Genomic DNA, 13,624 nt, shown 5'->3' with positions numbered 1-13,624 from the left:
GATCCCAATGAACATGAAAACAGATTATCTCTGTGATCATTTGCCATTAGTATTTATCAGAAATGTTGTATAGTAGGCAGAACAGGGAGCAGCGCAGAGGTTTCATTTGCAGGTGTTCATGCAATTTGTCTTTCTGGTTAAACTTTACATGAGTTTGCATCTTTTTAGTTTCACGTTTATTTTTCTTTTGAATTAAATCAAAACAAATTTAACTCAGACAAAATGGCCATGCATCTATGGGAAACCATAGATCAGCCCAAGTGATTTAGGTTAGAACTGGGATAATGACAGAGGATCTGCTTAATCACAGCATAGAAACTCAAGATGAAACAAAATTATTATATTAGAATCCTGCCTTCAGGAAACATTTCCTATTTAGCCAGTATTTGGCCTGTTGGTTGCCTACAGTCATATTAGTCATAACAAATGTTCAAAAGTTTTGTATAAGCAAAAGTGAAGAAAGTGTAGTTTGTATTTTACAAGCTACCTACTCATCTTTAAAATAACTAGCTGTACAACAGATGATCCAGCATTAATAATAAGTTATGAGAGTAAGATTGGGTAATCGATTTTTTCAAAATAATAAAATGTTTTTATGTTAACTATTTTCATATTGAGATTTACATGTAGTTGGTCAGTTCCAGTAGCATCCATCTCCAGTACAGAGTAGGGGGATGTGTGCATTTTTGGACTCACCACAGAGTTTTATGCTATTGCTTTATACTTGTCTCATGAACACCACAGAGAAAAAGGAAATTAAATAGTCTGCTAATGCTTAATGCACTGTTACAGGATGCAAAACACACATTCAGTGAAGCTTTGGAGTACACACTTTTCAAAAAGAACATAAACACAGCAATCTGCAACCATCAGGAGTGAAGCAATGCCTGTCTACAAAACTCATGCCTCAGGGCTGCTCCATCTTGAGACTTTTCTCTCATCACTCCTCCTTCTTACAGCTATCTTACAGGCCTCTGTGTATGCTCAGTTCAGTCATCAGTCTATCATTAATATGAGTCACCTTCATCATATTGGCCTATGGGGATGGCGAATCATGTTCTGTGGAAGTTCAGAGATGGAGTTAAGGGGGAAGTCTGAGTTTGTGAGTGAGATGCAGAGAATACTTCAGCTAATGAATCATGCTAATGCTTTATGGCAGCTGGGTTTGGAAGCTCGTGTGTGATTCTCCATGGCCCCAAACTGTGGAATTAGAAATTCTGGTGTGAGAGAGCCCAAAGGTATTACTTTAAATATCTTAATTAAAAGCAATCCCACTGCACATTAAAGTAAATGTTAGAATTTGTCTTTCATGTATCAGGAACAGAAGCATTTGGTCTTAAAGAAATACAGTCAAGGATGATGAGGAAATCTGAAGTACATGCTTGGGCAGATAGTAGGCTAATGTAAACACCATCCTAACATTTAGATCAAAACCAATACTAATGGTTCTGAACAGTTCAAACACAACTCAGCACAGCAGGCAAATCGTTCACATTTGAAAAGGCTGTAAACCCTGGGAGGATGTCACAGGGGCTGTATATCAATAAGTGCAAGTCTTACTAAGTAACTCTTCAAAGTAATTATTCATGATCTCAATACGAAAGTAGTACAAACCTTCAGCAGTTTGACACTGTTGCCTTTAAAAGAACCCATGGCTATTGAATATCTGGCACTTTAAGGACACTAGTTAGAAGCTCAGTTAATTAAAATGTCAGTGGGAAATTATCCTTCCTGTACACATGATTTAAGAAGCTTTGGGATTTATGATGAAATCTGGGCCATTTTATGCTTAATTCATTTGTCATTATCCGTTTCTCTAACTCAAATTATTAAAACCCACCAGGTTAGCAGTGGAAGAGGACTGGTTAAAAGACTACACTTAATTGTTGCTTAGGGGTTTGAATGTACACTGTAGTACTAATCTAATATAACAAGCTTTAGGATCCTTTTTACTCCTGGAGGAATTCTGTGGAACAAACAGCAATGGTTTCAAGTTGCAGTGGGGGAGGTCTAGGGTGGATATTAGGAAACACTATTTCACTAGGAGGTGGTGATGCACTGGAATGGGTTACCTAGGGAGGTGGTGGAATCTTCATCCTTAGAGGTTTTTAAGGCCCGACTTGAGAAAGCCATGGCTGGGATGTTTTAGTTGGTGTTGGTCCTGCTTTGAGCAGGGGATTGGATTAGATAACCTCCTGAGGTCTCTTCCAACCCTAATATTCTATGATTCTTCTGCACAATGCAAAATTTATGCTGAATTAATGTTCTGCGCAGAACTCCATGTTTTCCCCGCAAAATTGGGGCTGTAGAGCTGCTGGTGGCCATTAGGGAACCTGGACTCTGAGGATCTCAGATCTTCAGCTCACAACCAGAGTGTGCAGAGCCTCCAACCTTTGGTCCTCACACTCCTGAGGATGGGAGAGGACCTGGGAGACCAGGCTCTGGCAAAGGGTGAGAAAGGGCAGGGCCTCACTAAACCGCATCCCTCAGCAGAACAGTAAAGAAGCTGGAGGGAGTAAAGGCTCTGGGTGGGGGGGAGGGGTGCAGGTATCTGAGCTGGGGAATGCGTCCCAGCTGGGCTCTGGGGGGAGAGGGTTGTGGGTGCCTGGGCTGTGGAGGGTCCCACCCAGTCTCCTTCAGAACTCCCCAACTGAAACTGGTTTGATGTAGGGGTTTCTTTAACTCTCTCTTCCAGAGGGAATCTTTTTTGTTGTTGTCTGTATTGTTATCATACTTGTTGACAAGTATTTTGAAATAAATTACCAAAATAATTGAAACTGGAGTGATTATATTGTGTTATTTTGACAAATAAAATATGAAGAATTTTGGAGAATTTTAAAATATTGTGTGCAGAATTTTAAATTTTTTGGTGCAGAATTCACCCAGAAGTACCTTTTGGATGAAAGATATTAAATAAACAGTAAGTAATTATAATTAATTCAGTAATCTGAGACCAAGATGTGGTATGACAGCCTACCCATTATAAATGTCTCTCTCCTCTTGAACTCTTTTGCATTTCTAATGTGAAAACTGCCAGAGCCAGTTAATCTTATTCAGCCCTCTAGGTAAAGTGCCTTCTTCTTTCTCTCCACCTACATCCCCCCAATTTATAAATTTCTCTTTACAGACTTTTCCCACCTGTATTATTATTTATTTCATAGTTCCCAACAGTATACTAGATGCTTCATTGTCCCTATCCCAAAAAGCATACAACGTAAAGCCTCGTTCCTGCAATTGATAGTGTGTGATCAGACTGCTATGTTCATTTTTTTTTAAAAAGTAATTCTCCTAGATGAGTCTCTCAGTGGGGTTTTGATTAAACTATGGAAACTTCTCATGGCAATAATAAAAATCAGTTGGAGAAGAAAACATCTAGTAGTTCCAATTGCAAACAGTTCTAAAGCCAAACTCCATTGACTTCAGCAGCAGTCTGAACAGTGCACAGGCATACGCCACATCTTATCAGTTATAGGATCAAAGCCTAAAATTGCAGATATGAAACAATGGGTGAGGGTAATAGACACCAGAAGGGATAAGATGAGGAAGGATTAGGGGTATAGCCGTATGATTACACAGTCACTCAGTTTATGCATGTGCACATCTGACTGGTTTTGTAAAAACAATAGTTTAAAATAAAATAACCCCTTCACCCCCTCCCCCGAATAGTAATAGTGACTCCCTTTCTAGGGATTAAACTCACTACAGTTACTTGTATTGTCATAAGTAATTATGAGATAAAATAAAACCCAAATGAACAATTTAAAATAATATAAAAATGAATCGTACTGACAGGTAGTTGAGAGCCCATTGGAATTTGGTCTTAGAATTGTTTTAAATCCAAATCACTTGAAGTACATCATTCTAACTCATAGCTCTCATTTCCAGGAGAGATTTCCACAGTTTAATCACAACCCTGCTGATGTACACTCAGCTAGGAGAATTGCCATTTTTAGAATGGGAATATAATTTGGAAATATATTTCTAGGAGTCCACAAAAGAAACAGTCAACATTCCTTGTCTGTTTATTCTTACTGAATTATCTTCACCGTAAGAACATTATCACTCCATATTTTGTAATGAATCATGCCTTAAGAAATTAAGTTTCTTCCAAATCAGTCTCATAGCACAAAACACTGCTGCCCATACTCTACAGTGCCAAACAGTAGTCATTTATAACGGGTAGTATATTAGTGACACAGCAGCATTAATAGTAGCAAAAACTTCCTTTTGGCACTAAATGAAGCAGATATGATTTGAAGACACATTGAGTTTTAATATGTTGAGAGACAGGGATCCATTTTTACATAGTCATTTTTCTTAAACCATTTTAAAGAATGGGCAATCATTGTCATACTGCCAGGGTGATCATATTTTCCCAAAGGGAAAATGGGACACCGCATGGGGCTGGCCTGAGGCCCCACCACCCACCAGCGTTCCCTGTCATCCCTTTGTATGGGGCTCTCCTCTCACTCCCCCGACATGCAGGTCCGGCCGGAGCCCCCCTGCCACCCAACCACCCAGAGGGGCGGCCCAAACACCCCTGCCATCTCTCTGCGCACTGGCCGATCCAAACTCCCCTGCTGTGGATGGCCAGCCCAAGCCCCCCGCCACCAGCCTGAGGCCCCCCGCTTCTCCGTGCGCATGGGGCCGGCCCAAGACGCTCTGCCAACAACCTGTGCAGGGCTGGCCGGGCCCGAGCCACTGGCCTGAGCCCTCCACCCCATGCAGGGCTGGCATTGCCACTCGCCTTCCCTCCCATCCCCAACCCCAGCACATTCCTCCATGCCCAGCTAGGGGTCGCACTCCACTTTTTTGGCAAAACTGCATTTGTCCAGTTTGCTCTTGCCAACTGCAACTGATGGGTGGGACAGGGATAAAAAAGGGACTTTCTCAGCCAAAACGGGACATACGGTCACCCTACACAATGCTGACTATCTGCTAGATAATAAAATAAGCAGGAAAGGATAATTATATAAGGTTAGACAAACTGCTAAAATGGTTTCTTTCCGTTATTTTGGTTAGCAGCTCGAAATATCATCAGGGGGTCAAGAAATGTTTCAATTTTTTTAAGATTGATTTAATCCCTCATGGCAGATGGAAATGCTGGTCAAAAATGTTTAAAATTTAGTGTTTTCCATTTTAACAATGACCTTTGTATACTTTTTAAAGTAAAATTGCTATATAAACTTACCAATGGAAAATTGAAGGACAGAAGCTGTGGTTGTGTTAAGGCTAGTGGTGGTCTAGAGGAGGAAAAACATGAAAAATAGAAGAAACATTGCATTAAACCAGCAAAACAATATATTCATAACCTTTAAAAAATATGGGAGTGCTGTGGATGCCCAGATCTCGCACGTATAAATCATTCATTTCTAAACCTTTCAGATTGACAGATCATGGACATTTCAGTTATGCCATTCAGATTATTGGTATCTCATAATATGTCACAATGAGAAACTCTTTGTTTGTGGCAGTACAAATTTTCTACAGAGCCAGTACATTTTTCCATGTGTTAGTGCTTGATCGGTGATCAGAAAGATTTAAAAAAATGAAACCATAACTTCAGTGGGACTCTCCATAGGCTCAAGGATATACACTAGCAGATCCTAATGTAGAACCAGGGCCTAAAATTGTAAAATGGAATAATAAAATCTAAGTGCTTATCAGCTAAACTCAAAACTTCACATATATAGCATAACATAAACCAACTAGGCTTTGTACTTATAGCTAAATAACTGTTATGATATGAATTGAAGTGGGAAGAATAAATTCAGAAACTTTACTCATGCTCCACCCAACATGCCCCCTCCTCTGATGGCTCCCACACAAAACCTCATCTGTCCATGTTGGGAAGGTTTTCTTGAAAACCATTAAGAGCTAAAAACTTTAACATTTGCTGAAAGTGGTAGTATCACCCAAGAAGTACCAGAATGAAGTTCCAGTCCTTTCTGGCTCATTTTGAATCCTGTAATTAATTATACTGGTAGATAGCAAGCAAAATTATTGCTTAAAAAGTCTCCTTGACTGGCACATTGGGGAGGGGGAAAAAAGAACTACATTAGTACTGACACTGTTTACAGAGATCAACGTGTAACAAGATGAAAGTTAACCTCAACCCCGTTTTTCATGAGAGGGCAATGACTCTGTGCAGTGTCTTGTTCACATAATTTATTATTTTATTATAACTGTTTATTGTTTGTATTACCATAGTGCCTGGGAGCCCTCGTCATGGACCCATTGTACTAGGCTCTGTACAAACACAGAACAAAAAAGAGATGGTCCCTGTGCATCATAGAAAACGCAGGGACCAAGACTCTTCCATCAAATTCACAGCAGTTGATATTCCCGAACAAAGCAGTGCATGCCATGTGACAAGAAACTCTTTTTGTATGAGTGGTAATAGGGGGAAATCAAATAAGGGGCGTGAACAAAGGAAGAGCAGAAATCAACAATGGGAAGAAGAATGGCAGCTTATAAACATATTTACTGAAAAAGTCAAGTGCACAAGTAAAAGCCAGTTTTGCTGAACAATCTGAATTTGTGTCACCATCATTTAAGTGGCCTTGGCAGTATTACAAAGATAGTTTTAGTTTGTAATGATGAACAATGCAATTTCTGTATAATTTACCTGAGGCTTGAGGTGTACACGTAATCTCTTTCGTTATCAGGCACACCTGCCTGCTTTTATTAACTAATATTTCTTGAAAAATATACATCAGTGTGGACAACCTAAGGTAAATCCTATTTCTCATTTATGTCCGAGTTCCCATATTTCCCGTTGACAGCATATTAGGGCAAAGATGCAGAACAGAAGCTTGTTCTAAACTTAGATGCTTTTTTATTCTTTTTCAGGACTTCAGTGCCACAGAACAACTGGTAGTGCTTAGTGCTATGCATTGGTATTTCTGTCTGTTGGGAATTTCAGTCGATTTCCTCATCTTGGCAAGTGGATATCCCAAGAGTGCACTCTGCCCTAAAACATCAGAGCTTGCAACAACACCAGCGGGTGAGAATGGAGACAACAGATTTAGAGGTATTAAAGGTGAAGAAAGAATGTCCTGAGGGATTTCTCTCCTTGAAACCAAAACAAATCCTACTGCTACTTTGTTGATGGATTCCACAACATTTTTTTTAAAAAGTTCTAAAGGGTTGAGGGTTTTAAAAGTTTGATTTGGACATCTATACTGGACAAATAAGAGGACTCTGATTTGATATGGAAGATACATAGGTCAGTGTTTTTGTTACAGTTTTGGCCACACAACTTATCCATACTTGAGACCATCTGCCACTTGAAATGCAATTAATGTCAGTATCAAAGAAGATCACATGTTAAGACGGCCCAAACAGGGACGTGCGACAGCAGTGATTAGCAGTATGGTCCCAGGGAGACTTAGAAACGACAGAGGTTGATGTTTGAGAACTGGCTTTTGAACATACACATGCATGCATGCTACATTCAGAGGGGAAATTTCTTATAGATAATTATAATATGATCTTAGTAAAAAAAGCCAGGAAAATTTCTTATGGTTGGTAATAATCTGTGAACTAAGAAGGACTTCATGGCTATATATTAAAGGCTTTTCACGTCATGTAAAGCATCCACTTTTTAGAAATGCATCTAAAAACCTGGCCCTATGTGTACATGTCCTATGCTGAAACTGTACCTCTAACTCTTTAAGATCTTCCTAATGAACAGCAGTAGTCTCTCAACAGATATAATGAAGATTTGCTTAAATAATTAAAAAAACCCTTTAAAGAAACTTTAACTCTTTATTCGTGTCCTTTTAGTTAGGATAGGTTCAACACTGGCATTACATTTATCCTGCCAAATAATAACGTGCTTCTGGCTTGAGTTATGAGCAGCTATTATTTTAATTTACATTCAGTTAATTCTGTTGTATGGGTACTAATTTAAACAGAAAAGCCTTCAATTTATCAGTGTTCTGTGGCTCATATCTTCAGTAGATTAAATGTATCAATTACCATGGAAGAGGTATTCTCGTAGAATTAAATTAAACTGTTACCAAAAATTAATTGGCCAGTACTTTTTGATAATTAAATCTTCTTTTAATGGCTTTATCCCTTTAGAAAATGATGTAAATACAGGTTGTTAGGAACTGCTTACATTAATTATGCCAATCAAGGCAGTAGGGATTGGGGGCTGCAGATAAAAAGGAACCTGCATTTTCCAGAAGGGTGAGAAATTTAAATGAACATATATTGTTTTGCTTGCAGCACATCAGCAGCTATCAGTTTCCCTATGATTCCAGTCGTGGTGATGTCCCAACCAAACAACATGTGGCTTGGCGTTAAAATCCTCTATATCAGGAGTACTAGACTGCTGCTCTCAATGGCTTCACGGGGGAATCAGTGGGAGGATAGGAAGGTTAAGGGTCAATGGCTTCATGGGGGAATCAGTGGGAGGATAGGGAGATCAAGGGTCAATGGCTTCATGGGGGAATCAGTGGGAGGATAGGGAGGTCAAGGGTCAATGGCTTCATGGGGGAATCAGTGGGAGGATAGGGAGGTCAAGGAAACAAACCAGCTAATTAATTTAATTTTGCAAATTCCTCTCATCTTGCTTAAGTATTTCAAAGCAAAAATAAAATGTACAAGCACCCTGAGCCTGAGATGTGAGCAGGGATTTCAACAATCATGCGTAAGGACAACAAGATAAAGGACTGGTTTAGGATGGAGAAAGGAAATCTGATTATTTAGGGAGGAAGAGTGTTAGGATATAGATATTCAGGCCTGTCTGTAAAGGCCCATACTCTAAGAATTGAGGTGTATTCTTATCACTTGGCTAATTATAGAGGTATAAAAGAAGGAATCAAAATCACTATCTGCCGGTGTAAGGGCCTTCTCTTACTGTGACAGTTTGTGGCCCTGTGCTTAGTCTCAGGCCTTTGGCTAAGCAGCAGAGGCAGCCATAAGCTGGGAAGCGAATGGTCACATCCTCACATTCCAAACTAGTCACATTGAAATAAGGTGCTATTGGGCTGTTAGGAATACAATCCTGTCCTGATAGTGCCTATCACCTCCAGAGAAAGGGAAGTGCCTAGAAAATGTAAAAGGAAAACTTAGTTTGATAGCATCCTGTCTGGCAAGAACTCACTTATCAATAGCTGGGATGTGAAACCCTCACTTCTGTATTGTCTTGTCATTATAGTTTCCACTTTGCTATTGTTTGTCTGTATAATCTCTGTCTGGTTCTGTGATTGTTCCTGTCTGCTGTATAATTAATTTTGCTGGGTGTAAACTAATTAAGGTGGTGGGATATAATTGGTTACATAATCATGTTACAATATGTAATTTCAATTACATATTGTAACAATTTCAAGCATCCTAAACAGCAATGAGTGACAAAATGTGGAAAAAGTATCCCAAACATGTGACTTCAATTTTTGCATGGACACAAAATGGAATCTCTTTCTTCACACGTATATCAAGGCATTAAACGAGACACAGTACATGCAAATAACATTTAAAATAGTAGACAGAGGCAGTTCAGGATCAATGGCAGAATTCTTTCACAAGGTTTGGGTATAAGTGAAATGAGAAACAGTGAGGTTCCATTATATCCATGAAATTTGTGAAATATTTTTAAATGAGTTCGCCCGTCACCATAACACATGCATTTGTATTGTGTTTGTCAAATACCACAAGGCAATGCAAACATTAAAAGCACATATTAATATGATCAAATTTAGCATGCATATAAATGGTAACAGATACATGCTATTCAAATGTGTGCATATTCGGCAAGGTTCTATTACTGTCACCAATGTGTCATTTAGTGGTTTTGTAAAATGAATGTAGTTTACACCCATATGGTATTTTGTCAGTATCCTGGCATAAATGGCCACAAGTGATTCAAGGGGAGTTGTGCCTGCTTAGGCCAGGGCTAAATTTGGTTTCAGGAGTACTGTGTAAGATATAATATTACCAAAACTCCCTGTCTTCAAAAATCACAAGACCACCACTCCCCAAACAAGAAAATCTTAAAAATCATTAAGATTATTTTAAAATTGCCTACATTTTGGGTTGGATTTCTGACTACCAAATTCCTCACAGAAAGCATCCCTCCTCTTTTGCACATGCATCTGTGGTCACCTGCTCAGAGCCAATTGTAGGATTGTTGTATAACTTATACTTTGTTTTCCATACCCACTGGATCCCAAATTAATGCAAATCATACTACTTTGATACTAACATCTATTTTACACCCAATTTACACCCAATGTGTAATATTTATGGTGACAGATACTGCAATCCCATGCAGTATCTTTGAGGACCACTGTATTAAATTTATAAATGGTTTACATATGATTATGTTCTACTCCATGGGGGAGGGTTACCATAGCTCCTACAGGAACTAAAAATAGGGAGGGGGAGGGGATTAAGGTGAGTCACTGAGACTAAACAACTCCAGAGATGTCACACCAACTGGGGTGGTTTGCATGTACTGGTTCTGGTTAAAACTGGGTTTTCCAGAGACTAAGAAACAAAGAAAGGGCTTGTGGTATAAAAGGATGAGCTGGAACTGACTCATGGCCTTTCTGATCAAGCAGATCGATAGGGTCTTCTGTCCAACGGGGGCCCCAAGTTTTGTGAAAGGGTTGGAAAGACTTTGGCTTACTGGGGCCCTGTATGACTGAAGGATGAGTCCTGGTATGTTTAGTGTGTGTTTAAACCTTTTCAATGTTTCAATAAGTTTTCTCTGCTTTTACCTTAAGAATAAATGTGCTTACTTAGAAAGAGCTGTGTGGTAACTTGGAATTGCTGGCAATACACTGTTCATAGCCTTTGGAGAGAAAGCAACACACAGGCACTGACCTTTAGGCAGACTGGCTTACTGGGGATATCACACTGGCAGGCAGGGAGTTGTGCAACCTTGAAATCCCCAGTCAGAAGAGGGGTCCCTGCCCAGAGGCAGGTGATAGCTGGAAACCAGAGACCTGGCTGGACAGTCCTGGAGCGGACCAGAGAGGTGGCAGATATTGGTGCAGTTATCCTGAAACTGTGACCTCATTTACCTCACCACTGATTTTGGCAGAGACTTCTACGGAACTGGCAGGTAATTAATCCAGGCTGCATGTGACTGCTTTAAAGCCACAGAGTGCATTATTCCCCAGTGATATTTTACACAAACAAATTAATTTTTTTTTACTATAAAGAAAATAAGACACAGCCAAATAAAATAAGAGAGGAAAAACTGAGACTTTATTTTGTTTGTCTAAAATGAAGAAAGCATCTCAGGCCCCAAATTTGGTTTTATATTCTGGCCTCCCAGCCTTTTCTAAACATTTAAATAACTTTCATGAAAGTTCATTCAAAAGGTTTCCTGGCCATGTGCAAAAAGCAAGCAAAATATTTAGAAAAAATGTGAGGAGTTTTAAACATTTAACTTTACTATCCTATGCATTATTGAACTGCTTGAGAACCTCTTTGCTGAACACCAAGCTTTCAAAGCACACCCAGCATCACTGTGGTTGATGAGGTCTGAATTCAAAACCTGAAGTCCCATGACCCATGCAAATTAGCAAACATCCACTTACCAGTTCTCTTGGACCATATGGCTCACAGAAAGTGACAGCATTGCCATGCATAATTACACCGCACTGCTCTCCAACCTCACAGTTAATACATTCAAACCTGCAGGAAAACCAGAACACATCAAGCTGAAAATTATAAATCATACATCTGGAGCTGTAAAAACCTGCTAAACTGCTAAAAGAAGAAGGTTTGATTTTGACACTCAGACAAATGGGACGATTTAGTTATCCCAACACTGAATTTAAAGGACAATCATACGTGACAGATGTCTCTATTTAGAGCGACAAAACCTAAATTTCAGAAAAACGTTTACTTCCCCACCCCACTACTGTCCATCAAAAAAAGCTCTGACAGATTTGAAAGAAGTGCCCCTACTTTATTTTCAAATGTGCCCCTAATTATGGTTTTCCAACTTCATTTTCTCTGGGGCTATATTCCTTTCATAATCTTTACAACTCACTTAATAAACTATATACAAACCCAACACCATACAATCAACAATTTATTTCCATTGCAGAACAAACCAATGAGGAACTGTTAAAATTGGATAGGCTGTGTATGTCAGGTGGTCTCACTGTGAGTTATTAAATATTATGTGGATACTGATACCACTTAGGTCTAGAGCTAACAGATTTTTTGCTTTGCTTGCCGAACTGAAAAATTGTAAAAAAAGTAATTTCAGGTTGACCAAAAACAGTTTGTGGGTGAACCAAAACAGTTGAGTTGAATGAAACATTATCTTTAACAGAAAACAATTTTTTCAGCTATTATGTAGCATTTTTCAAAGACTAAAAGCGTGGGGCTTATTTATGGTGTTTCTAGGAAATTGTCTTGGTCATAATAAACAATGTGACAAAAGGAAACAACAACTAAGGTCACATATATTTCAAATTTCAGAGTAACGGCCGTGTTAGTCTGTATTCGCAAAAAGAAAAGGAGTACTTGTGGCACCTTAGAGACTAACCAATTTATCTGAGCATGAGCTTTCGTGAGCTACAGCTCACTTCATGGGATGCATACCGTGGAAACTGCAGCAGACTTTATATACACACAGAGAATATGAAACAATACCTCCTCCCACCCCACTGTCCTGCTGGTAATAGCTTATAAGCTATTAATTATATTAATTATTATAAGCTATTATTATAATAAGCTATTACCAGCAGGACAGTGGGGTGGGAGGAGGTATTGTTTCATATTCTCTGTGTGTATATAAAGTCTGCTGCAGTTTCCACGGTATGCATCCGATGAAGTGAGCTGTAGCTCACGAAAGCTCATGCTCAAATAAATTGGTTAGTCTCTAAGGTGCCACAAGTACTCCTTTTCTTTTTGCATATATTTCAAATATCAGCATACTACCTATGGACCATTTTAAACATGTTTCCTGGAGTAGTTTTGTAACACTGGACTCATTTAGTCATAGACTATAATAGATCTTATTTAAATAATCCATATTCCTGCTAACAATATGCTGTTACTCATTTTATGTGCTTTTACTCATTTTAAAAAAAAGGCTCCAGAGGCAACCCTGGCAATTACGGGCCGATAAGCCTAAATTCAGGACCAGGCAAATTGATTGAAACTATAGTAAAGAACAAAATTATCAGATACATAGATGAATATGATTTGTTGGGCAAGAGTCAACATGGCTTGTGCAAAGAAAAATCATGCCTCACCAATCTATTAGAATTCTGTGAGGGGGGTCAACAAACATGTGGAGAAGGGTGATCCAGTGGATATAGTGTATTTGGACTTTCAGAAAGCCTTTAAGTCCTCACCAAAGGCTCTTAAGCAAACTAACCAGTCATGGGATAAGAGGAAAGGTCCTTTCATGGATCAGTAACTGGTTAAAAAACAGAAAACAAAAGGTAGAAATAGTCAGTTTTCAGATTGCAAAGAGGTAGATCGTGGTATCCCCCAGGGATCTGTACGGTGACGTGTGCTGTTCAACATATTCATAAATGATCTGAAAAAAGGGGTAAGTAATGAGATGGCATTTGCAGATGATACAAAATTATTCAAGATAGTTAAGCCCAAGGTTGACTGTGAAATGTTACAAAGGAATCCC

At 39.1% G+C, this 13,624-nt stretch overlaps 1 protein-coding gene across 2 annotated transcripts in view; it reads right to left on the bottom strand.

The window, feature by feature from the left end:
* RELN (reelin) overlaps positions 1–13,624 on the bottom strand; it is a 456,663-nt gene that overhangs the window by 225,461 nt on the left and 217,578 nt on the right. For both annotated transcript variants that reach the window (XM_073328520.2, XM_073328521.2), the window contains exons 7-8: positions 11,559–11,655; positions 5,192–5,243 (exon numbers count right to left, since the gene is read on the bottom strand). In XM_073328520.2, the coding sequence (XP_073184621.1) occupies positions 5,192–5,243; positions 11,559–11,655 (149 nt within the window). The remainder of the gene's footprint in view (positions 1–5,191; positions 5,244–11,558; positions 11,656–13,624) is intronic.

This window comes from Lepidochelys kempii, chromosome 1, assembly GCF_965140285.1.
Source record: "Lepidochelys kempii isolate rLepKem1 chromosome 1, rLepKem1.hap1, whole genome shotgun sequence".
Lineage (NCBI taxonomy): Eukaryota > Metazoa > Chordata > Testudines > Cheloniidae > Lepidochelys > Lepidochelys kempii.
The sequence above is the reverse complement of the archived record's forward strand: the minus strand, read 5'-3'. Positions and strand labels throughout refer to the sequence as shown.